This window comes from Eimeria tenella, genomic scaffold (assembly GCF_000499545.2).
Source record: "Eimeria tenella Houghton genomic scaffold, Eth_scaff23, whole genome shotgun sequence".
NCBI classification, from domain to species: domain Eukaryota; phylum Apicomplexa; class Conoidasida; order Eucoccidiorida; family Eimeriidae; genus Eimeria; species Eimeria tenella.
This window is the reverse complement of record NW_013542157.1, coordinates 173,207-196,142: the sequence shown is the minus strand read 5'-3', so window position 1 is coordinate 196,142 and position 22,936 is coordinate 173,207. Positions and strand designations below refer to the sequence as shown.

Genomic DNA, 22,936 nt, shown 5'->3' with positions numbered 1-22,936 from the left:
TGATGTAAAAGCAGCGTTGGTTCTCGAGTGGTACAGCCTCTGCTACGTGAACAGTCGCTAGCGTCTCCACCAATTTTTCAAAGACTCCCCTCAAGCCTCAAGCCTACAGGTTCAAGTAGGCTGTAGAGCAAAATACGCGAGAAAGGGGGAAGAAAGAGAAAACCTGCCACAGAAACAAGAGTGCATGAGAAAACTGGAAGCGCACGCCCTACCACCTGCTCACAAGAAATGAAGGGTGTTGTTGCTCTTATGGATTTATAATGTTTGAGTCTTTAGGATAGCTCTGTTGGTAGTAGTTTTGTTCGTAGAGTACTGCTTTCATAGTTGCACCGTCGTGCTGCGCGAAACTGAACAAGCACAATGTTGCCTATTCCTGGAAAGGACCCAAGAAGTATGGATATGGACCAGCAGGGTAAACATCCAATAGCTCATTCGCCTTTTGAATCCCTCAGATGACGGCTTCGTCTGTAATTCAGGGCAAGGTCACTTGCTGACAGTGCATCCTGGCATTCCGCAGTGAGGCAGGTACGAAAAAGGCGCCGACCGCCATAAGCTTTCCTTTGGAACTAGCCCAAATCCAATTTATGAAGTATTGTTCGGGTTTACGCAGAAGAACTCATTCTAAGGTCACCCGCCCCCACTGTCGACCAGAGTTTGGTGTCTGTGTAGAGATCTGGCCGGTAACATTTTCCACAGCTGATTTTGCTGAGTAGCTCCAAAACTGTCACAAAGTTGTATTACATTTACAGTTCAATAACGACGTTCTGTGCCGCTTTGATGGGCAGGCTGACTGTCGGAATCGACGGCCTCACAGCCCCGGTGCGCACTGCGCTCTGCCTTCAAAGAGCCACCAAGAATTACAGTGTTCAGCTTAAAAGTGGGGCGATTTGGATTTTAACCCATGCAATAACATTTTGTTTGAGCATCGGAATGCCGGTCTCGCCTTGTGGTCATGAGCTCGCACTACCGGCTCTGTGGATGGATTAGTGGTGAGCATCGATTTATCTAGAGACTTCCTAAGCAAGCGCAGCTCAGTGTCCTACACGACCAATTGTTTAAAGGCCAGTACTCAAATACATATTTTGGCCAGTCGTTCCGTGGAAGAGTCTACCAGCGATGCATGCTTCTGTCCCCGAGGTACTCTCAGTTGTTAGGAAAACAGAAAGCAACGACTTGGTGTGCTAAAAGAACAGCACAGGCGACGCAGTAGATGCCCTCGTGTCTGGCCACCGCTGGTTGCAGAACAATTAGGATAGGGCTTCAAAAGTCGGTAGAGGCTAAACGTAACCCGTTACGAGTGGGCACGCAATGGAAGACCCCAGCCAACAAGCCTTGTCGGAGGCTGTCCAGCCAGGCACCACATCTCAAAAAGGCGAACATGCTTCAGTTGGACATGAACATAGTGAATATTTAGCCAATGGAGAACATGCCGAGCCAACTGGACCGCTCGAAGGGCCCGAACACCTGAGGACTAAAGAAGTCGAGCGACAGGGGCCTAGAGACGATTTTTACCAGCATCCTACTAGTGTAACTGAACGAAATCAGGAAACATCTATTTGCATTAAGTCTGCAGTAGATCTGGAGGAACTGAATGACACTGGGCTCACGACTGATCGTGTTGAAGAGCTTCGGTCAGTCTTCGGTCCAAATGCTGTGAAGCCAAAGCAGGTGGGGTACAGTGGCGCAGCGAAGACTTCAGCTGTGCCCATACCATCTTCCCGCAGCACAATGCTCTAAAATATGGGCCAATAGAGGGGATTTTGGCATACGGAGAAGAGTAGAGCGAGCTTGCGATTTAGTTACGGAGGTCTTGGCAAAACGTATCAGCTCCGCAGGCTCTGGCTGATAGGCAGCAGTAGTGTAAGAAAACGTTGCTATATAGAACTTGTGAAGCTAACTGGCGTCATTGGCGTGGCCGCTGTATTTCTGATCGTGGTTTCCTGCGCGCAGATTGCTGAGTGGCAGAAGGTTCTAGAGCGGTACATGCGTGTGACGCCCATCTTGCTAATGATAGCCTGCCTGTTGTCTGTGTGCATTAAAGTTGGCGAAAAGCGAGACTGGATATCGTTTAGTCTTTTGTTGTTTCTCTGCAACGTGATGGTCTGGGCCGACTATCTTGGAGAACGATCAGCATCGAATGCGATTAGCGCTGTGGAGAAACTGGCGGCGGTAGAGTGCAGCACCAAGCGTGACGGCTCGTATATCACCATCAATGTTGTTGATTTAGTTCCTGGCGATGTCGTTTGGCTGAAAGCAGGAATGGTCGTTCCAGCAGACGGAGTGTTCATACCGCCACAAAAATACTTAACAGTGGATGAGTCAGCACTTACTGGGGAATCAGTACCAATTAAGAAGCACAGAGGAGCCGAGCTGCTCAGCGGCTCTGTGGTGCAGCGGGGGGAAGGAGCAATGCTAGTACAAAGGACGGGAGCTCAGTCTTTCTACGGCAAAACTATAGCGCTCTTGGCTCGAGCAGAGGCAAAGGGTCACCTGCGAACGATTCTCGATAAGGCCTCGAAAGTACTCACACTGACAGCTGTGGGATTCGCCGTTTTTCTCATATTTTGGGAGGCGTTTCACCCTGTCTGGATACAGATGAGCAGCGAAAATGTTAACATCGGCTCCCTGTTCAAGCGCGCTTTCACTCTGATTGCTGCCGTAATCCCTGCTGCCATGCCAGTAGTCACTACAACGGTTCTTGCTGTGGGGTCTGTGGCTATGAGCAAGGAGCATGCAGTGGTGTCAAGGCTGTCGGCCATAGAGGAAGCAGCTGGTGTTGAAGTCCTGTGCACCGACAAAACTGGCACTCTCACGCTGAACATTCTTAGTTTATCCAGAGATGAGATCTTCGTTGAGGCCAGTCACACTATTGATCAACTACTGGTCTACGCCTCACTCGCAGCAAGCCTGACAGACCCCGACGCCATTGATAGGGCTATCAACTCAGCTGTAGATATGAATGAACGGACGAATTTTACTGTCCTTGACTACACACCTTTCAATCCGGTGGACAAACGTGCTGAAAGTATCGTGCGGTCAAAATCGGGCGAAATCCTCTTAGTCACGAAAGGTGCACCTCACATAATAAGTGAGCTAGTCTGTGCACCTGAAAATTCAGCGAAACGCCAAGCGCTTCAGTCAATTATTGAGGACAAAGCCAGAAGAGGCCTACGCACCCTGGGTGTTGCTATTAAGCGACTCGGAAATGAAGCCATCAAGACTATCGAAGAGGCCTCTGAGAGTGTCAGCTACACCACATGGGATTTCGTTGGCTTTTTGTGCCTGATGGACCCTCCAAGACCCGACACAAGGGAGACTTTAGAGCGATCGAAACATATGGGAATAAGTGTGAAAATGCTGACCGGGGACCAGCAGGCGATTGCGGCAGAGACAGCGAGGCTCTTAGGGCTTGGCGACAACATATCTGGGCCAGAGATATTCCGTTCAAGGCCGAAAGGCATGGAGAGTGACGTGGCTTTCCGAGAGTACATTGGCAATGTGGATGGCTTTTCTGGAGTATTCCCTGAACATAAATTCGAAATTGTTGACAACCTGCAGCAAGGCGGCCGCCTTGTTGCCATGACAGGTGATGGAGTCAACGATGCACCTGCACTGAAAAGAGCAACTGTAGGGATTGCAGTCAGTGGAGCAACGGAGGCGGCGCGCGCAGCAGCGGATATAATTCTGCTGGAGCCGGGTTTGTCCAGCATTATCACCGTCTTTAGTTTGTCCCGCCAGATTTTCAAGCGCATCGAGGCGTACATCACTTTTCGTATCCATAGTAGCTTTATGACCCTGTTCTTTTGGTGGGGCTGTGTAGTCATTTTTGATTACGAATACCCCACGTGGGTGCTGGTGCTTGTTGCCATTATAAATGATTTCGTGCTTATGAGCTGCTCCCGAGATAACGTCCCATCGTCTAGCAAGCCACTGATCTGGTCGATGCTTCAAGTGTCATCCATTGCTTTTTTGACTGCAACGCTCATGGCTATAAGCTTGTTACTGTATATATACTTGTCCGATCCAAGGTATGGAGTGAACTGGTGGGAAGCGTTCGGCTTAGAGCGCTTCCAGGAATCCGACACCGTGACCTACGGGAAAATGCCGAAGAGCCTTCAAACTTCTTGTGGGGTCTGGCTGTTGTTCACTTTATGCATTCAATTCAGTTTCCACAGCTGTCGTACCCGCAACTTTGGGCTAATTTACAGCGCAGAAAATCGTCCTCCATCATTAATTGTCCTAACACCTCAAATTTTAGCTGTCCTGCTAACTCTGTTCCTTTCAGTTTACTGGAGGACTGAGTGGCAGGTTTCTTCAGGACCAAGTATGGTTGGCGTCTCTTGGGGCCACGCTGGCATTACAATTCTCTGGGGCATTATCTGGTTTATTTTCACTGACTGCTGGAAGGTTGCTCATTGCGTCTTCATCTGGCCTTACCTTGAGCGGTTAGAAAGAACATGGCGAAAAAGCCACTCAGAAACGTTGCCTGAAGAGCAGCGGCGCAGGGGGAAGATGCGTCTCGCGCTTAAAACGATGGAAGAGCAGAGGCGGAAGAGGGCACAGGCCTGGAAACGGCAGCGGCAGGCTGTCATGGATTCCCTGCGCCGACAGAAGTTGAAATCGGGTAACACAGCACAACAAAGTACAAAAAGCGACGGAGCTCACGTCGCCAGATCCTCACACCCTTAAGCGTTCGGCGTGACCAGAAAAAGCCTGAAGGCACGGGAAAGTTCAAGGAGCACCACGAGCTAGATATGGCGCCGAACACATAGCCGATTCCCTCTTCACAGCAAAACTTGAGTGAAAATTACGTAGGGCGGTCACCTTCGGCAAGAAGAGGGACCTTCACGCACCTTTTATGCGCTTTCACTCAAATTTGATTTGATATATTTGCAATGCATTTCCAGCATGTGTTTCTGCATTGTGCAAGTGGCAACTCATAGCGCTTGTGGGGTTCTTGACTTGCCGCATCCAATGGGTACTATAGCGATTAACAGTTGACTTATGAAACATTCTCAAGGACGCAGCTAAAAAGCGCGTATATATAGAAGTGTAGGGTATGGTGGTCTAAATGCTTGCTAAAAATGGTGCCTTGCTCACCATAGATTAACAACGCACAACTTTACATACCGAAGTGAAGCAACGGATGGATCAGGAGTCCAGGCGTAGTGCTACCGTTCCATCCCCATAAATTTAAACAAAATAAAACTAAAAAAATACAGTTAGAGCCGAAGGTGAGCGTGTAGGGGTGTAAGGAGCAATGGCCGCGCAGGAGAAGAGGGCGATGGAGCGTGGATCTGGTGATCTATTGAAACGCGAAGCCGTTCCTTAGCTGGTGGTGCCATATCACCTGTTACTTTGTTTTCACTTGTCTCCACGAAGTGAGGAATTGTTGTGCGCGTTGTTGACAAAAAACACACTTTTGTTGCGCCCTCCTCCGAAGAAATCCCGGCATTACTGAAGGTCACTCGCAACCAGTCTGACAGCGGAAAAGACTGACACAACACGCGGTGAAATAGCAACTTTGAGTCCTAGCCTTATAGTCTGGCTGAAGCAAAAAGGAGGACGAGATATCTCCGTGGCTGTAGTGAAACGGAGGCCGCGGGGAAGGGAGTAGGTGCACCTCCTTCTTGTGCGCGAGCGGGGCGAAGCCCCTTTTGCTCATCTTTTCGTAGTCCCGGATTGATAAAATATTATTTGGTGAAATATTAGATTAAAAGACATTTTCTCTCTGCTTTTTGGTTGCACGCAAGCTGAGGACTCATCACGCGCTGTGCAACCAACCCTCCACTGGTCACCTCTCTGTCTCCTTGCACGATACTGCTTTTCGAATGTACAACATGGAAGCTCTTCACAACCTGAGGTGCAATTTGTAGTAGTATCCTGAACAACAGGACGCCATCAGTGAGAGCAGCGTAACGCAGGCAACGCTTGAGGACTGACCCATGAGGTTTGTTAACACCTCGTGGGTCCTCTGGGCTCGAAGCTGTAAAGGCTGCCGGAACAGAAGCATATTAAGGCAGGAAATGCGATTTGCGTGATACATTGTATTTTAATTCGATTCTTCTCATGATACGCATGTAAGCGCCATTCAGCTGTGTTCGCCCTTGGTTCGCCACCTCGCAGCAGCCACACAGCAGGACTGGACTCTGAAGAAGCCGAAATTCACTGTTTGTAGCCTTAGAATCTGTCCCAATTTCGTGGAAAGATGAGCACTATTGTATTGATGGTAGGGGGCTGTGGCAACTACCTGGGTAGTGAGCTATTTACATCTCTCTATGGCGAACTACAACGCGCGGCCAGCCTGGACGACAACCGAACGGTTCATTCGTTGACCAATCGTTTCTTCAGCAGCCCTTCTCCCATTACGCGCGGAGTTAGTCTGAAACCGCGTTGCCTCCTAATCGATATGGAGGCAAAGACCGTCCAGAACTGTCTCCTGCGGCAAATGTCGCCACCACATCACAGGCAAGTGGGCACCAGTAACTTCAGCGTAAGCGAAGCAAATGCGGGGTGGTGCTGGGATCCAAAATTCGCTTTTTGGCAGCAGGGAGGTTGCGGCAATAATTGGGCGCTTGGCCACCATGTGCAGGGCCCCAACCACAGGGATACCCTGGAGCGCCTGCTTCTGAGCCTTGCAGAAGAGGCAGACGCTGTCAGCTCCATTTTGGTACTTCATTCTTTGGCAGGTGAGCTGCTTAGGCTTAAGCACTTGGTTTCACCCCAGATTCTGTTATTATAAAAGTTCTTGCCACTGTTTTCGCTCATATCAGTCTTAGCACGGAAAGTTGCAGTTACTGGCAGTTACTGGCGCTTTGATTCTGGCTGCGTTCTGGTAGGGATTCCGACGCTTTCCCTGTGGTGGTACTTAGGTGGCACTGGCTCTGGAGTTGGGTCTTTTTTGACTGAATTGTGCTCGGATTTACTGCCGGAGAGAACCATCGCCAGCTGCTGCGTTTGGCCATTCGACTCAGAAGTCTCTACGCAGGCCTTCAACACTGTCCTCTCTTTGGCATCTCTTCAGAGCTCTAGGTGCTTGGCTGTGGTTGCACATTATATCAGTCCCACGATGAATCACAGTGCGCGTTACTTGGGAAATATGCCATTAGGCTTCTTTGCAGTTCGTCTACAGTAAAGTTGACAAAACAGAAGTTTATGCATTTTTCACTGACTCCGCGTTTGCGCTACTCAAATATTGAGTTGATATGTGACGAGAGCTACTAAAAATGAGTAGCATTCGGAGGCAGCATCCCTTCTCTTTCATTTCCATCCTCACGGGGTTTGTCCTGAACCCTGCCGCTACCCAGCTGATGGGCATCAGTCTCTGCGGCGTATGTTGAGCTCAGTGATGGCATATTTATTTTTGACAATGCCCGTTACGCAAAGATCTTACAGCGGGAGCGAGGTTCCAGGGCTACACCTACAGGAGCTGGCATGACTGAGATCAACTGCTGCATCGCCCGTGACCTACTTGGCTGTTGCCTGCTTCCCAGCTCTCCTTGGATGCCGATGCCACCCCGTCGAGTATACCCAACCCGCCCTACTGCGCGATCACGCTGGGCGCGTGCACCTTGCCAGGACAGCAACCCAAGTGCCTTAAGGCCGCTGTGGGATGAGGCAGCAGGTTCTGCTGCTACTTGCACCCTGCGCGGCCTTGTGAGTGACGTAGTCACTCACCGAGCCTTCAAGCTGCTCACATGCCGGTACCTTCCACAGGGGCTTGCTCCCCTTGAAAACAGCCAACGGCTTTCGCCATACACTTACCCTTCTTTGCTTCGCCGGCTAGAGCGGATGTTTGCTAGGGCGGATACACTTGACCTGCATTCACCTCCCAGCCCAGCAATGCCCTCCAGTCATAGACAGAGGCAATACGCAGAAGTACAGCAGCGGGAAAAAAACAGCCCTAAACTGGCAGAGACATCGCAGGGCATGCAGCCAAATGCTGCAGTGGCCGCACAGCTGTGCATGCGAGGGCCGGCTGTCAGGGCCTTACAGAGTGATCCAATGGCCAATTGCAGCATTGGATTGTGGCGATATGCTGCCAATCCCCCGCAGGTATGCAGCAAATCCTTCCTGCTTGTACTTTTACAGGCCTAATTGTTGGCGAATACTGAAGCCCGTGTAGAATTCGCGTTTTTCGAGTGTACATTCTATCAATCGCCTGCCAGGCATGCCATTCCGCACGCTACTGCACAGTGAAGCCAGTATCATATTTTGCCTTTTTGCAGATCTCTGCTAACTCATTCGCGGCCTTTGGAGAGCCTTGCAGCTTGGCTCTCACTACGAATTGCCGCACGCCACTGCCTGCTCTGCGACGGTGAGACAACAGACGTTCAACACACAACATCAGTCCCGCAGATGTTTGAGGGTCTGCTTGCACCTGGCAGCTATGGTATGCATTCGCCTTTTTGCCGCTGCTGCTGCAGCACGGTGCAGCTTGGCCTCGACATGCTGCAAGCTGGAGCCTTTGTGCATCATTACGAGCAATTCGGCGTGGAATCTCACGACCTCTGGGGTGCTCTTGAACAGCTGCAGGAAACTGCAGATGCTTACGGCACCCTCCTCCCAGCCTAACAGCGCCCGAGACACAAGGTACCACGGTCTCGACTGCAGGCGTCGGGGACGAGTAACTGAAAAGTGTTGCTTCAGTTGCCATCTCCTGTGAAGACAAGTATGCCACTACATGCATTCTTGTCCCCAAAAACAGCCAGGCTGCGGCTTTTCCTACATATACCAGAGAACTGACGTGCTGTAGGCTCTCCGTATGTCACTGACGAGAAACCTAAGGCACGGACTATGTTAGAATACTCCGCGGCCAGTTTGCATTCGTATCAAGATTTCAAAGCGCTCAAGAGAAGCTTAAGTGCGCGTTTTGCATTGGTACACGCTCAGTGTACTACCTGCACTACCACTTCGTTTCTTCCTCTTTCTGCTTTGTCCAGCCGCTGCAGGCCAGCACTACTTTGAGCGACTTCGCTGCTGTCAGAGGCGAGGACAAACCAGAGTTTCACAGTGATGGAGAAAAATCTTCTCCGTCTATTATGTTGCACTGCTCAGACGACTTCCCGAGTCCGGTGTCGTGATATTGAAGCACTTTGGTCGTGTGCATTCTTCGATTCCATAGTTTGGCTGTTCCACTGCATGCACGGTTTCTTCTGCATTACTGATGAGCTCCTGTACGTCCCATATGCAACAATTAAGGCTGAATATTTTTCTGGAGAGCTCCTTCTTCCATGGAGCAGTGATCGCTCCTACTAATAACTAGTCAGATGCACGACAGAGCTTACATTTAAAGCCGTTACACCTTCTTCGGTGCGGAATGTGGCAAAAAGGGAAGCCACGCGCAACTGAGGCAGCGCAGCGCTTGACCTTCCTGTTTTCAAGTCGTACCGTGCTCTCCAGGTCAATGTCAGCAACACCCACAACTGTGTTATCTATTTTCTGTGCTGCGATTACATTCTTCTTTTCTCGCTAATATATCTACTGCGGTGTTGAGCAGCGTTATCTCAGTGCATGAGATGGCCAACGGCCATCTTTGGTTCCTGGTTTACCGATTCCACGTGCGGAATGCAATTGCATCTCCGCGCCACCAAGACAGTCGATACGTGCATTTTTGTGCGCCGTACAGAAGGCTGGCAGCCAGAGCGAGGCAAACAAATACAAAAGAATAGAAGGAAAAAGAGAGTGGTCTGCAGCACCGGGAGCATCGTGCAGCCTTTCAAGAACCCAAAAAGATACAAGGAAGCCCGAAGCACGCGCAAGTTGTAAAACCTGTGCTGCAGCTCAGCTTTTGCCAGGAGGAAGAGCCGGCTGTACACCGGCAACCGAACAGGGTGCCGGCATAACTGAACGTCTCCATCTCTGCTACATACGCGTTGTTCCTATGCCTTTGAGTTCTCGACGCTGATGCCCTTCCTGCAAACATCAAGTGATGTTCAACAGAGGCAACATCGCACCATAAATGAGCAGTTGTTAGCTCATACAGTTGGATCTGAGGACGCAACACTAGGTGTCAGTGCTCCCGAGCTGTTGTTTGTGAACTCCTACCATACACTACAAAACAATGCAGAATATGTAACAACGAAGGCTCCAAACACTCGTTTCCGTGGTTGAATTGAAGCCCAGGCACCTTTGTTGTTGTAGTTCGGGCCGTGCCCAGACATGAAATTTAAAGACACAGAACAAATCAATGTCGAGTGAAGTAAGCCAGGACCGACATACGCTTTCTTGCGGCTGCCGTGCGGAGATCTGCTGCGGTCGCGATTATTTGCCGATTTCCTCTTTGCCGCCTCCTTCGTTGCCCGGTGCTCCTGCGACACAAATCAGCCAGCACCAACACTCTGTTACTTCCTCCCAACATATCAACGTCACCGTCGGCCGCAGACCATATACAGAGCAATACAATTAATGGATGCACATACCTCGAGGAGGGTCTGCCTGAGAGCATCACAGCGGCTTGCGATTTCATCCTTCGGAAGACCTACAAAGGCGTGAAACTTACAAAAGAGCGACAAATACACCCCACATACTGCCGAGAACACACAACTGCTGCTGAAACTAATTGCAGCAACAGGTGTACGTCACGGCTTAGTAGCTCCCATATCTGTTAGGTGCATTTAGAGACATCGGCAAGTGAGACTGCTCAGAGCATCGCGTAGCCAGCCTCAAAGAACGTTCACAACTAGCTACTTAGCTTGGCTACAAAGCGGACGGCCTCACTTTGGTCTTCAAGATGCACCTGGAGCTCCGTTACCTTGAGCTCTATGGCACGCATACGTTCTCTATCGGACTCGCGAGCCTCTTGAGACTCTGCCGTTGCTGCTGATGCTCCTGATACTGTTGTTGCGCCTTCCTCTTCATCTTGCTGCTCCTGTGCCTGCTCTTCTTCCTCTCTTTCAAATACAAAGATATCTGAGGCCTCGCTGGCCACGTCATCTTGCTGCTGGTTTTCATCCCCAGGCTGCTTCGCGCAACCCTCTGCTGCATCTGTGGACACCTCCGGTGCGGCAGTAGTGGCAAGTGGGCCCTGAGGCGCAGCCATTGCTGCCGCTGCAGCAGCCGCTGCTTGACGTTCTGCTGCTGCAGCAGCCTGAGCCTCCAGCAGCACGTCAAGCGGCACTTCCGCTGCCTGCCGGATCACAATATACGCGGAGAATAAATACAATAGCAACTGACCTTTCTATGTGAATGCAGATTAGCAAGCAGGAAGGGCAGCAGCAGTGACAGCAATACTGGTGGCAACAGGAACAACGCAAGTCTTCAGCTGCAACAATTTTACCTCCTGCTTTAATCTCCAATATAGCTCCTGCCGCGCTAGTTGCACGAGCTGCTTTTGTCGTCTTTCGCTGCTACTACTATTGCTGCTGCGGGAAGGCACAACTCCGAGGCCCCGCTGCTGGCAGAGCCTGTCCAGCTGGTAACGGTCAAGCAGCAGCCATTCCTGGAAGCACGTGCAAGACAAAGCTGGGAGAAACAAAGTGAAACTGGGCCAATCTGTGCGCCCCTCTCGAAACAGGCCACCTAATAAAGCACGCCATTTGTAGTCCTACACAGAGCTCTGCTAATGTATGCCACAGCAGCTCCATCTCAGAATATGGCCCGTCAGGATTCTTACGAGCAGCAGCACCAGTATCTGCTCCTTACCATTGCAGCGGGCCGCAGCCACAGAGGAAACTGTGCGATGAGAGGCCTGAGGTTTTCCGCCAATGGCTCTCCGTCTAGCTGAGGATCTGCGAGCTCCGCTGCGGCAGCTTCGCACTTTGCCGCTGCTGCTGCTGCTGCGTCAGGATCCAGCAATGTTGCTGTTATGTCGCGGCCGCAGAGTGTGGCCTCAATACCCTGCGGGCACGTATCGGCGTCAGAGACAACGGGAGAGAAACTAATGCGGCAGCAACAGCATAAGGCTTTATCAGCAGCAGCCAGCCAGCATCAACAACCAAGAGAGCATGCAATCGGCTCACCCTAAGAAACGTAGGTGGATACACACCCCAAGCCTCCCACAGTTTTGTCATTTTGTAAAGGGCCCTCTCTACGCCCTGCCATTGCTCCTGCTGTGTCCTTGGGCTGCCTCCTCCGACACCGACTCCCAATCGTAGGTCTTCTAGAACTGCAGCAACAGGGCCAGCGAGAAACAAAGTTACAAAATGTCTTTACTGCTCCTACAGTGGGAATATACAAGTGTACACCGCAGAGAGAGACATCCAGTTCCATCTACAGCAAATTCCTTTTCGCCTTAGCAGTGGTTAAGTGCTTCCATCGCAATGAAACTTACTTCCTCGAACAAGTGAACGCCCAGTAGCAGCCGGGCATTCGCTCGTGAGACTAGGGAAACAAGTTGCATTGCTGTGGAAGCACTTGTCACGGCTAGTGCAGCGACAGGGGCAGCAGCTGGTTAAGGACATACGTACCTTTGCTCCAGCGATCTGCAATAAGAGGTAGATTCTTCTCTAAGTGGTATCTGTAGGTCCAGGCATGAGCTGTCTGAGCACTTGAATTGGCGAGCAAATCCGACAAGAGGTAAGTTCGCGCTAGCCTCATTGTCAGCGCCGTGTCCGGTAGAGTCAGCGATTCGGTCAGGCAACTGCACACTTCTGCGCTGCTGCTCCCATGAGACATGCAGAAGGACATAGCTGCGCAGATGGAAGCCCTAAAACCACAAACACACAAGACGACGGGCATAACACCTAGACCCCTAAAAAAGACACGATGTTACAACGGTTTTCCACTGCACTGATCAGAAACGATACGTGAGCCAGCAGAAACACGTGCTCCACCAGCAAAAAGGGTCACCAGCACAAAAGAGTAGGCGCAACGACACAAACGGCCAGCACAAGAGAGTAGGCGCAGTGAGAGCAAAGCCAAGTCCGAGAAGCGGCAAAGCAGCTGGGGCTCCAAGAAGCAAGTGGCCCGTGCTGCTAGCTCCAACGCAGCTTTGAGACAAGCAAAATGTAGCAAAATAAAACCCATCAATCAACCTCACCTGTCCCTCGTGATGTTACGCAACAGCTCCTCAAGCTCCTCACGGTCCGCTGCGCTCAGCCGCTCGCCACCGCGAGCTGCTATCCGGCTGTTCACAGCATACAACGAAACACCATCCGAGCGCCACTGATGAAAGTAAACGATGAAGAAACAAGTGCAGCCGCACCAGAATAAGCGACAACAGCAAAGCGGATAACAACAGCACCCAAAGCAGAGGCGACAGAAGCTGCCCACATGCTGCGTTCCTCTGCTGCTTCTGCTTTTTTCTTCGCTCTGAGCCACAAAGATAAATGGCAAAGGACACAGACGTTGAAACACTCTCAAGACAAGCGTCGGCGCCTCCACTACAGCACCAGCTGTTGCAGCAGCCGGAAATGCTTCTGCGAAGCACCTCGTCCTGTATTTTCCCCTAAAGCAGCAGCAGAGCGAGGAATGACATTAACAAACGCAGTCAGTTCAGTGCTTACGGTTGCTGAAAGTATTTCTCCGGTGGTGCTGCCCATCGTCTTCCTCCTGAGTAAATGAAGAACGGCTCTACGCGCCACGCACGGAGCGTGTCACCTTGGCCAAAGGCATACACGCGCCACCTAGGGACAGACAGTTTGGGACAAAAATACGTGGAACGCACGCAGAGGTTAGACAGGATAGAAGAAACACGTATGCACAGACAGGAAAAGAGGTAGGCAGACAGGAGAACGGCATCGAACGACGATAGAAACAGTGAAACACACAGGAAACTGAATTAAAACAAACATCCCTGGGATTGATGAAGATATGCGTCCAAAGCTGCCCTACCGTCCAAACTATAAGCATTTAAAGGACGGAAATTGTGCACACAAAACAAGGTGCACAAACAGAAATACAGAAGAGCAGAAATTTGCTTGTATGCATCTCAGCCAAGAGACACTTGTCAAACCAGAAGTTTTATGCATGCATACAGGCATGCAGTGATTAGTGCAGGAATATTGCGAATGACTCTGCTGTATAGCTATGCGAACAATGTTCACCTGTAGTATATGTTGTCCGGTGAATCTTTCTCGTAAATGAAGTTCAAGCGACCTGCATGCGAGAAACCGAACACTGCCAACCAAGTCTAAGCCTTGAACCCTTGCTCGCAACCCTGACATCGAAATCCAACATAACTCTAATCATAGTGCAGAGCCCCAGCAACAATCTATATCAAAGCCTCCTTCAATTTGCTTTAGGCAGCCCGTGAGATCAAAATGCAACCCCGAATTTTTTACGCGAAGCCGTCAATCGGGAACCCTAAAGCCTACCGCTTTCTGGAGGAAATTTTTCCATTACTTGCTGCTCGAAAACATGTCCCTCCTGTAGCGTCTCATCAGCACAACCAAGTCACACACACGCACCTATAGGACGACTACAGGGTCTACACTAGACGCAAAACTCAGGCAGCCCAGCAGCAACAGCTGCATCGGCAGAAATCTCACCTCTGCAACATATTTAGCAAGGAGATCTATCACCATTTTCACCTTTCTGTCCTTAGGAACCTGCACTTCCACTAACTCCGCCTCCTGTGCCAAAAACGTTCGCCCACCACTAAACCCTGATCCACTGATTGTACGGCAAAATTGATAGGTGAAAAAAGCAAAATATCTGCGACCATGCATACGCGTTTTGGCCATATGCGCATGCTTGCATGCACACATGCAAATTATGAACATGCAAATGAGGTTTCTGTGCGTGCGCCTTCAAAACTCACAGGAGGGGGAGGAGGGGTTGGAGTTGCAGTTGGGACTTCTGCGCTAAATGCCGAGGGTGGAGGCGGGGAGAAACCACTGGAAGGGAAAGGAGAGTCCGCTGAGGCAGGTATATGCATGCCGTAGAACTAAACTATAGACATTTTATATAGCCACCATCTTTTTTGTGCTTCTGCCTAAATGCAATGTTACAGACCGCTAAGCCCACAAAATCAGCACTTTAAGCCAACACCTATGAAGTCACGTTGCAACCCACAAAAGCCTCCACTAAGTCCAGTAGGAGTGGCGCCAAATGCTGGCCGAAGAGCTTTTCCCCATCTGCAGAGTCAGCGCCCACATCCCAAGCCTTATACCGTTAACCCCTGATCCACTAGAATAAATATAGCCCGTCTGCCCATACGCTGAAAGTCATAACCTGAACCCGAAAACCTGGAGTTCGATCGCTCACCCAATCCGAATGACCATTCCATAGAAAGACTTGCCATCAAGGCTGTTCTTGGCAGACTCTGCGACAACACAAAAAGGAACCAACGAGGAATTGCTGAGGAACTGCTCAGAGCGGTGGTGCCTTCCTGTTGGCGAGAATTGAAGCCTGTAGGCATTCGAAGCCTGGCCTTCCAGGCATACTATCTGCAGTGTGAACCCTAGAATTTGCAAACTTCGGCTGAAGGCTTGTTCGTTAGGGCTCACGGACTGCCATGCAAATTCAGAGGTTTGGACTTTAGGATTAGAGCCTACCCGCTTGTGGTCTAGTCTCAAAGGAGACGAATCCACAATTTCTGTTCCTTCGCTTCTCTTCTTCTGTTCTTGGGTACATTATTTTTACGCTGGTAATCACGCCGTGCTTGCCAAACTGTTGGCACAGAAACTCCTCCGTTATCTGCACTCATGCATGCGAATACATACAGTCTATCTACAAATAGCTACACAAAAAGAGCCTTACCTGCACTACTTGCACGCTTGCATATATGCACTAAATGCACACATGCATACATGCACGCATGCATGTCGAGAAACAACCCCAGTCTTCCAGCAGCACAGTTCAACAGGCAACCCCCTGCCACGGACGTGCTGCACGTAGCTACACCTGCAGCTGCGTAAACGTGTGCTTAGCTTCCCTTTCAATGAATGAAGGTCACATTCGCTCCCCGCCACTCCAAGCTCCAAGCAGGATGCAAGCAGTGTATACGCACCTCGGGTGAAAGGTTGCCAAGATACAAATTGGTTGAGCTCTCTTTCTCCAAGTCTATCGGAGGGGCACCACGGGGCCTCGTTGCATTCTGCGGAGACGAAAAACAGACCCCAAACGCGAAACGATTAATACTACCGACTAGACCTCAATACTACGGACTAGACCTCTCTAGACCTCAATACTACGGACTAGACCTCACGCCCTTGGTGATCTATCCAACAACCTCGAAAACTACGTCAAGCAACATAAAGCGCCAAAGCAGCGAGTGAGCAGCGAGCTCGGCTTCCCCAGCCTTGACCACAAACTAGGGCTCACCTCTAGGGCGGCTATCTGGAAGCGGAGGGCGCATCGCTCCTCCTCTGCAGACAGCCAAACAACAGCATTAGCAGCAGCACTACAACAGCAGTGCCTGCACCAACGGGAGAAGCGTCAACGTGACCTAGCACCAACAACTGCAACAGCAGCAGCCACACACGTCGAAACGCCGCCAGCAGTAGCTGTAAATCACCTGTGCGCGAAAGATTCAGCCTTTCGTAAAGTCTCCGTTTTTGACCTTGAAGTTCCTGACGCTTCTTGATCTCTGAGACACACCCAGTGGCAAACCGTACGTTCATGAAACGACCATGGAGTCATGAGTCACAGAAGACCTTCAACTGTCAAAACCAATCGAGAAGCTGAAAACAAATGCCCTTCAACTGTAAGCTCTCTGCAATAACCGCATCTAAGCTCGAGCCGCAAAATATTGCGCCCTAAAACTAAGCTCTAACCTTCAAGGAAAGAATCAATTTCCCTCTTCTGTCCCGGGCGTCCTGGCATGCGTTTCGGGGCTGGGGACTGCGTGTTGCTACTGTTGCTATTCGCTGCAGCCGCAGCTGCTGCAGCAGCGGCTGCGGCAGCGGCTGCTGCCTCGGCTGACTTGGGGGCATTGCTTGGCACCCACAGTGACCCCTGATTCAAAGGACAAGTGGAATTAGCAACAAAAATCCACCCCAAAGCGAACCAAACCTGCCGCAAGGAACTTTACAGGGCTCCAGCGGATACTTAATAGGTTGAAGTGAAGCACAAGGAGGTCCTTGCAGGGAGCACCTGAAGAACCAGGGGCTTGTATCTGCAAACTAGGACCCAAACCCGAATAATTCTCCCAAAAGCACACAGGCCACTTCACAGAGGCCAACGTCGCCTTGGCTTACGAACCCTTGACCACAAAGGGTTCCCTAAAGCTTTGCGTATGTCTTAAAGTCCAACACATCAATTCCTTAACCGTGAGCTGTGAGCTAAAAACCCTACCTTTTTACTGTCAATAGCAACTTGGCCCGATCCAGCGTTTATCACTCCCCCTGAACGCACACAAAGTAACGGGCGTAAAACCCTATACCCTAGACCTTCTAACCTAGACACTAAAAGCGAAGCCCTACACTTTGGGAGTTTACTTCACCTCTGACAAACGCCTTGTCAGCTGAAGGGTCCTCTGGCTGAAATGTCTTCAGGAACTCCTGGTAGACACGGGCCGTTTCCGGTTCCGCTGCACCCTGAGCAGCACAGCAGGAGCAGTAGCAGCGCAGACGTAGCCACATAGCAGCTGTAACATAACGTGACGGCATGGAAGGCTACAAGAACCATGAAACCTAAAGAATTGGGGCCCTTACTCCTCTACGTCCACCGCGACGGTCTGCCATGTTCCCTCCTGGTGCTCCTGAGAGTGCTGCTGTTGCTGGTGCAGCTGCAATTCAGGACCATCGAACTCGAGCACACGGAGTAGCCGCATCCAACTGTGGCGAGAACTGCCACTTTATGCTGTCCTTGAGACAAGAGGACACGAAGTGCAACTGTCAAAGTGGCAATTCGGGCGCAGGTGCCCACCTGCTGCAGTTTTAAGTTGCCGCTGCAGCTACTGATGTTGTTGTTCTTGCGGCTTCGGTTTCTGCTGCTGCTTCAGTACAATCAAGTCGAAAGAACAGCTTAAATTACAGGCGAGTTACCAAACGCTGCATTGGTTGAGGCACAGGTATATGACTGTGGCTTCGATGCGTTCAGGTCAAAGGGCTCCCAGAGAGCTCCGACGCGACGTCCTGGTCCTCTTGCCGGTATGGTATTAGTCCCTCGGCTGCAAATAGCTATAAAAAATCTATTTATCGTAAAAGGAAATAACGCCCCAGTGTAAAGAGCCAGAGTTCAGCTGGTGCTCCGCATGCAGCTGCCTGACCTCCTTGCATGACCACAACCCGTTGGGCCTCTCCACCTGTGTACTATGCGGTTTTGAATGATATAATTTACAATCTTTCTCCGATTTACCTGTTAGGCTTTGCATGTTGGCAAATTTGCATGCTTAGTTACTCTGTAGGCGTCCACGATGATTTGGAAGACCTGCGGTATCACCTACGTCCGGTACGCTGCCGAGATGGCAGACCTACTCAGGAAGTGAGGCCCCACACATCTACTCACAAGTGCACATACCAATTTAGGAACCATGGGGATGCCCCACGCGCATTACGGATACGAAAGGGGAAGTCGAGGCCCATGACGGCGAGGGGCGCGCGAGGGCGCCATAAGGCATCTGTGGCGTCTCGTCCCGAGCTGTAGGGGCAGGTAGTACAGTCAGAACTTTATGAGGAAAGCTTGAGTAGCCACAGGACGAGGAGCAGCAGCTGGAGCTGTTACTGCTGCCGCAGTAGCTACCCTGTGAAAACCCAGCGGAGTCTTCAGCCATTTAGATGTTTTTCTACTTTTGCCTCGATGCTTTCAAGAAACGTTTTGCGGACGCTACTTTATAAGTGTTTGACATCTCGGGTTTTTTGGTCATCAACTTGGGTCTTGTGGCTGAATAGGTGCATCAAGGAGCCCTATAGGACCCAGCTGCAAAACAGAAATCGGGTCCACTTTAAGGAGACCATCTACAAGCAAGGAGCCGTTGTGTCTAGGGGTAAGTCATCCGTGGTCTAGGCAGCAATGGCGCAACTGGCTAGTTAGCTTCGCATACCGAGTGAACTCCAAATCCTGCTCCCGCAGGCTTCCCTCTGGCGAGCTCCGGGTGTTGCTCGGCTTATCAATGCTTGAGGCTTTGCTTACGGCTGTGCTACAGAGACCTATGACAAGCTCAAGGCAGCGTTTGAAGCCTGCTCCGGGACAGCAAAGAAGGCGGACTAACTTTCCGGCTGCTTAGGTGTTAAGGCTTTGGGCTGACGTTTTGTAACTCATTTGTGTTTTTGGTGCGTGGCTGGGTGGTTAGTGACAAGCAGCGCTGTGTCCGTATCCATGATATGTGTGCGCGTGCTTGTGTTTGGCGCCTCCGCAAGTCAAACGGACACGCGGCAAAGCAAACGTGCAACGATTTTAAGAATGAAAGCAGATGAAGAATGGCTCCCAGATAGGCCTAGTTTGAGACCACAAAACGGCAGTCACAAGGCTGGCAGCTTCTGCTGCAATCTTTTGCAGCAGCTAGCTGCAGCTGTTTACTGCGGCAGCTTGCTGCTGCAGTATACTGCGATGGCAGTCCCATGAGTACCTGATAGCAACGGGGACATTCCTTTTTGTGTTTTCCTTTGGACTGTTCAAGCCCGGGTCCACTACCTGCCGTTCCACCCAGTGATATATTTGCTGCTAGTGGTACCGATGGTCGCTGAGATGCAAGCAGCAGCACGGTATCTACATTTTCTTCGCACCGCCTTTCCACTGCTGCTGCTGGCGGCGCCAGTAATCAGTGAAGGATTTCAGGTCTCTGCCGCTCCTGTTGACAGACACTAGGCCCGGGACAGCACGCAGCATAATATTGCGGAGATAACCCAAGTACGCTTGCTGCTGCTGCTGTTGCTGCTGTGGAGATGGCTGCTGGAACAGCACCTGCTGCTGTTGGGTCTGTTGTTGCTGAACAGACGTCAATACATCCTCAGGAGACACCCATATGCATCGCAGGTGCTGGCTGGGCTCCAGCAGCAGAAGCAGCATATGCCGCAGAGGGCTGTTGACCTGGCAACGCAAGGCACAAGCCTTAGACCACACATCGTAGCTAGCAAAATCTAAGCTCTAAGTGCTCATGCATTCAAGCAGCTGAAAGTAGGGCCACAGCATATATGCAACAACAAAGTGCAGCAGCGGGACACCTGCAGCATCATCAGGAGCGACCGCGACAAATGCAACCGCAACGACGATACCTGCAGTTGCGTAGGAAACAACAGCAACTGAAGCAAAAAAGGAAGAGGCTGCATCAACGCCACAACAGCCGCCGGTCTTTACAGGCGAAGCAGTAGCCACAGCAGCGACAAGAATAGTGAATGAATTACTGTGTGTGGAGTAGTGTAGGCGGGCCCTCTCCAACTATTTGGGGCTGTAGCTGATGCTTGCTTGTTGCTTGTATCTTGAGTGTAAGTACACCCCAGAAGCGCCACCCTCCCCTTGAGCCTGCTGATGGCTGCAGCATCCAGACCCTTGGCGTCCCACTGCAACAAACAGCTGCCATTGCTCTTCTGGCCCTCTGGAAACATCGCAAGAGGAGGAATGAATCTGTTGCTATCGTTGCTTTTGCCGCTGCTGCCCTCAAGGGACATTAGAAGGGCAGACAGTGAAGGGTACTGACCGCGACCAGGCAGAAGCTGCAGCAAAAAGCAACATGCAGCAAATACAACGATCGTAGCAGCATCTGAATCAGCAGCAGCTGTTCTTGCTGTTGCAAAAAGGACGGCACTTCACCATCCTCTGCAGCCGCTGCAGCAGCTGCAGCCGCTGCAGCAGCAGTAGATACCCCGCGCGCTGCAGTAGCTCCAATCCACCCACATAACTGACAGCAGCGAGCAAGACGCAGCAGCAGCAGCCCGGGAACGAAAAAACAGCAGTGGCAGCAATGACAGCACGCACTCACCTCGAAGGAAAAGGAGTACCGAATAGCACTCCAAATAGACAAGACGGACAACGAACCATCAGCATGCAGCCCCAAAAAAAGAGGGCAAAGTCGCATTTGCAAATACAGTACTTCAACAAAACAAGTGAAGGTCGACAGGCAAAGGCAAGCCCTGGACGGAACTCTAGAGTAGCCCATGAGTGCCCCATGGGGACCGCCAAGGGGGTCTCCACGGAAATCCGTAGTAACCCCTTGGGGGTCGGACTTCTCATAGCGTGTTGAGGAGTTTGCGCAGAGGGACAGGAAGGAAGCAAATATAGACCTTGGTTTGACTGATGGAGGGCGGATTTGCAAGCGGCGATAATCTGAGGGACAAAAAATGAGATGTGCGTTAAGTAGGTGTGGCAATTGTGTGCTTCATGCAATCACATGAGGGGTTTGTACGCCACTAGTCCACTGCGGAAGGGAGTTACGGCTTTCTGTTAGACGTAGAAAAGGAAACTGAGGGAAACAAAATGGCCAACAGTGGACAGAGATAAAGACTTAATAAAATTACATAGACGAAGAATGGACAAGCAATGTACCTGCTCTTTCTTCTTGTATACAGTGGAAACCAAACGCAAGTAAAGCCAGGCGCACGGGCAAGTGCAGCAGCAACCGCTTGGATCTCCAGTAAAGACGGGGCAGCCGCTGCAGTGGCAGAATTAGTAGTAGCAGCAACAAAGCCAGCAGCAGTGCGAAGCTTAGCAGAAACAGCCGTAAGACTGCCAGAATAAGCAGCATCGGGTACAAAGCCCAATTGCAGCAGCAAACCACAAAAGATAAAACGCGGGAGCCGCATAGGGGGCCCCGCAGCTGCTGCCTCATGTAATAGGTTGGCACAAAGGGCTGACAGCCAGTCTGCTCATCTGCGAAAGTTCGGTATTTCTCCATCTTGCAGTGGCCTTGCTGCTGTTTTGTTGCCTTTGCAGCTGTAGCTGATCCCTCAGCAGCAACGACAGGCTCGTTGCTGCTGCAATCAGGCTGCAGCAACCGGTACTGCCTCTTTAGTAGTGTTCTTGCCCTGTCGTTGCAGCTGTCGTTGCATCCCAGAAGCACTTCCCGTGTCCTTGGTCCACAGTTGTCGCTGCTAATCCGACCACCTGTCTTTGATTTCTCCAGATAGTCAACTCTTATATCTAAAATTCTGTCGCTCCAAGATTATATATTAATGTTTTGTAGGGAAACACTGCACCGCAGATAATCATGCATGCAGGCAGCACAGCGCCGCCGTCGGCCTAGCTGTACACATTGTGTGTTTATCCACTACAAAATCGGAGCGAGTAAAAAAACACTGGTCGGCTGTTTCGAAATCGCATTAGGAACTTAAATATTGAATGCTTCAGCATTTTGTTGTCGGCTTAGCGCTCCTCACGTTATTTGGCGGCCTTGAGACGCAGTTGGGGCCCGCCAGTCCCATGGAGTCTCTTTCTCCGACTGTTCTTTGAAACATCCATTTAACGCGAGCTAGTGGAAGAAATTCATTAAACTATGTAGAGATAAATTCAAAGTAAATCAAAGTATAAACGGATCCGCAACGTGGTGATGGTGTGACCACAATATCTTGGAGTTCATTTGCCTCTCCATGCATGCTCATTGACTATATACCTAACTAATGCTTGTCTGTATGTCAAGTAGACGAACAACTAAGTAAATCGCAACGATGCTTTGGAATTCTGATTTTCGTATGCAAATCTGTGTCTGCATAGCGTGGCCACATGAATGGCAAACGTTTCGCACACCACAGGCATTATAACATGATCATCGGGCTAATTCACTACATTGATAGCTGCTCTGTCAGATGACCCTGATCAGGCTCAAGCTTTCACATGCCCATATTTATTGGGCGAGGCATTCGCATCAGGTCGCTATATCAACGTGCTTCCTTCGAAGGGCTTTGCCAGTTTTTCATCTACTACAGTTTTGTCTACGTAGCCATGTTCTACTCTCTTCAAAGGGCTGAAGGTAAGAAAACATCAGGGCTAAAGGCAAGCATCTTGAACCTGCAGCGACCCGTCTGGCCATTTTTGTGCGCTTTGCCTAGCCATCTACCCGCCTAGACAGGGCAATGGTGTTTTCCTTGCACTTTCGGCCAACGAGGATAGTACATGTAGTGAAAGTGGTGCCAACAGTAGCCTTCCGGTTGTTTCATGCTGTTTTTGTACATTGTCTCTA

General features: G+C 50.7%; 6 protein-coding genes across 6 annotated transcripts; 4 read left to right on the top strand and 2 right to left on the bottom strand.

Annotated features, from left to right (window-relative positions):
• Positions 1 to 1,308: 1,308 nt before the first annotated feature.
• Positions 1,309 to 1,737, top strand: ETH_00017030 (uncharacterized protein; the record flags this gene model as incomplete). The annotated part of the gene is made up of 1 exon (XM_013374814.1): positions 1,309 to 1,737. The coding sequence occupies one exon, from the start codon at positions 1,309 to 1,311 to the stop codon at positions 1,735 to 1,737; it is 429 nt and encodes a 142-aa protein (XP_013230268.1).
• A 270-nt stretch (positions 1,738 to 2,007) lies between these two features.
• Positions 2,008 to 4,689, top strand: ETH_00017025 (tubulin delta chain, putative; the record flags this gene model as incomplete). Its single annotated transcript, XM_013374813.1, has 1 exon — positions 2,008 to 4,689. One exon carries the CDS (start codon positions 2,008 to 2,010, stop codon positions 4,687 to 4,689), a length of 2,682 nt encoding a protein of 893 aa, XP_013230267.1.
• A 1,519-nt stretch (positions 4,690 to 6,208) lies between these two features.
• On the top strand, positions 6,209 to 8,574 carry ETH_00017020 (Tubulin gamma chain, related; the record flags this gene model as incomplete). The annotated part of the gene is made up of 4 exons (XM_013374812.1): positions 6,209 to 6,689; positions 6,873 to 7,079; positions 7,322 to 8,055; positions 8,260 to 8,574. The coding sequence occupies 4 exons, from the start codon at positions 6,209 to 6,211 to the stop codon at positions 8,572 to 8,574; spliced, it is 1,737 nt and encodes a 578-aa protein (XP_013230266.1).
• Positions 8,575 to 9,881: 1,307 nt separating this feature from the next.
• Positions 9,882 to 17,656, bottom strand: ETH_00017015 (RRM domain-containing protein, putative; the record flags this gene model as incomplete). The annotated part of the gene is made up of 25 exons (XM_013374811.1): positions 9,882 to 9,915; positions 10,222 to 10,310; positions 10,422 to 10,480; positions 10,720 to 11,128; positions 11,279 to 11,440; positions 11,644 to 11,838; positions 11,961 to 12,106; positions 12,408 to 12,646; positions 12,980 to 13,066; positions 13,213 to 13,251; positions 13,446 to 13,565; positions 13,986 to 14,037; positions 14,256 to 14,307; positions 14,430 to 14,513; positions 14,702 to 14,799; positions 14,956 to 15,017; positions 15,148 to 15,205; positions 15,438 to 15,579; positions 15,893 to 15,979; positions 16,207 to 16,250; positions 16,400 to 16,471; positions 16,659 to 16,839; positions 17,179 to 17,228; positions 17,327 to 17,420; positions 17,546 to 17,656. 25 exons carry the CDS (start codon positions 17,654 to 17,656, stop codon positions 9,882 to 9,884), a joined length of 2,766 nt encoding a protein of 921 aa, XP_013230265.1.
• A 585-nt stretch (positions 17,657 to 18,241) lies between these two features.
• On the top strand, positions 18,242 to 19,035 carry ETH_00017010 (ATP synthase epsilon chain, putative; the record flags this gene model as incomplete). The annotated part of the gene is made up of 3 exons (XM_013374810.1): positions 18,242 to 18,309; positions 18,717 to 18,811; positions 18,971 to 19,035. 3 exons carry the CDS (start codon positions 18,242 to 18,244, stop codon positions 19,033 to 19,035), a joined length of 228 nt encoding a protein of 75 aa, XP_013230264.1.
• A 498-nt stretch (positions 19,036 to 19,533) lies between these two features.
• On the bottom strand, positions 19,534 to 20,432 carry ETH_00017005 (uncharacterized protein; the record flags this gene model as incomplete). Its single annotated transcript, XM_013374809.1, has 2 exons — positions 19,534 to 19,854; positions 20,169 to 20,432. The coding sequence occupies 2 exons, from the start codon at positions 20,430 to 20,432 to the stop codon at positions 19,534 to 19,536; spliced, it is 585 nt and encodes a 194-aa protein (XP_013230263.1).
• Between the last annotated feature and the right edge of the window lie 2,504 nt (positions 20,433 to 22,936).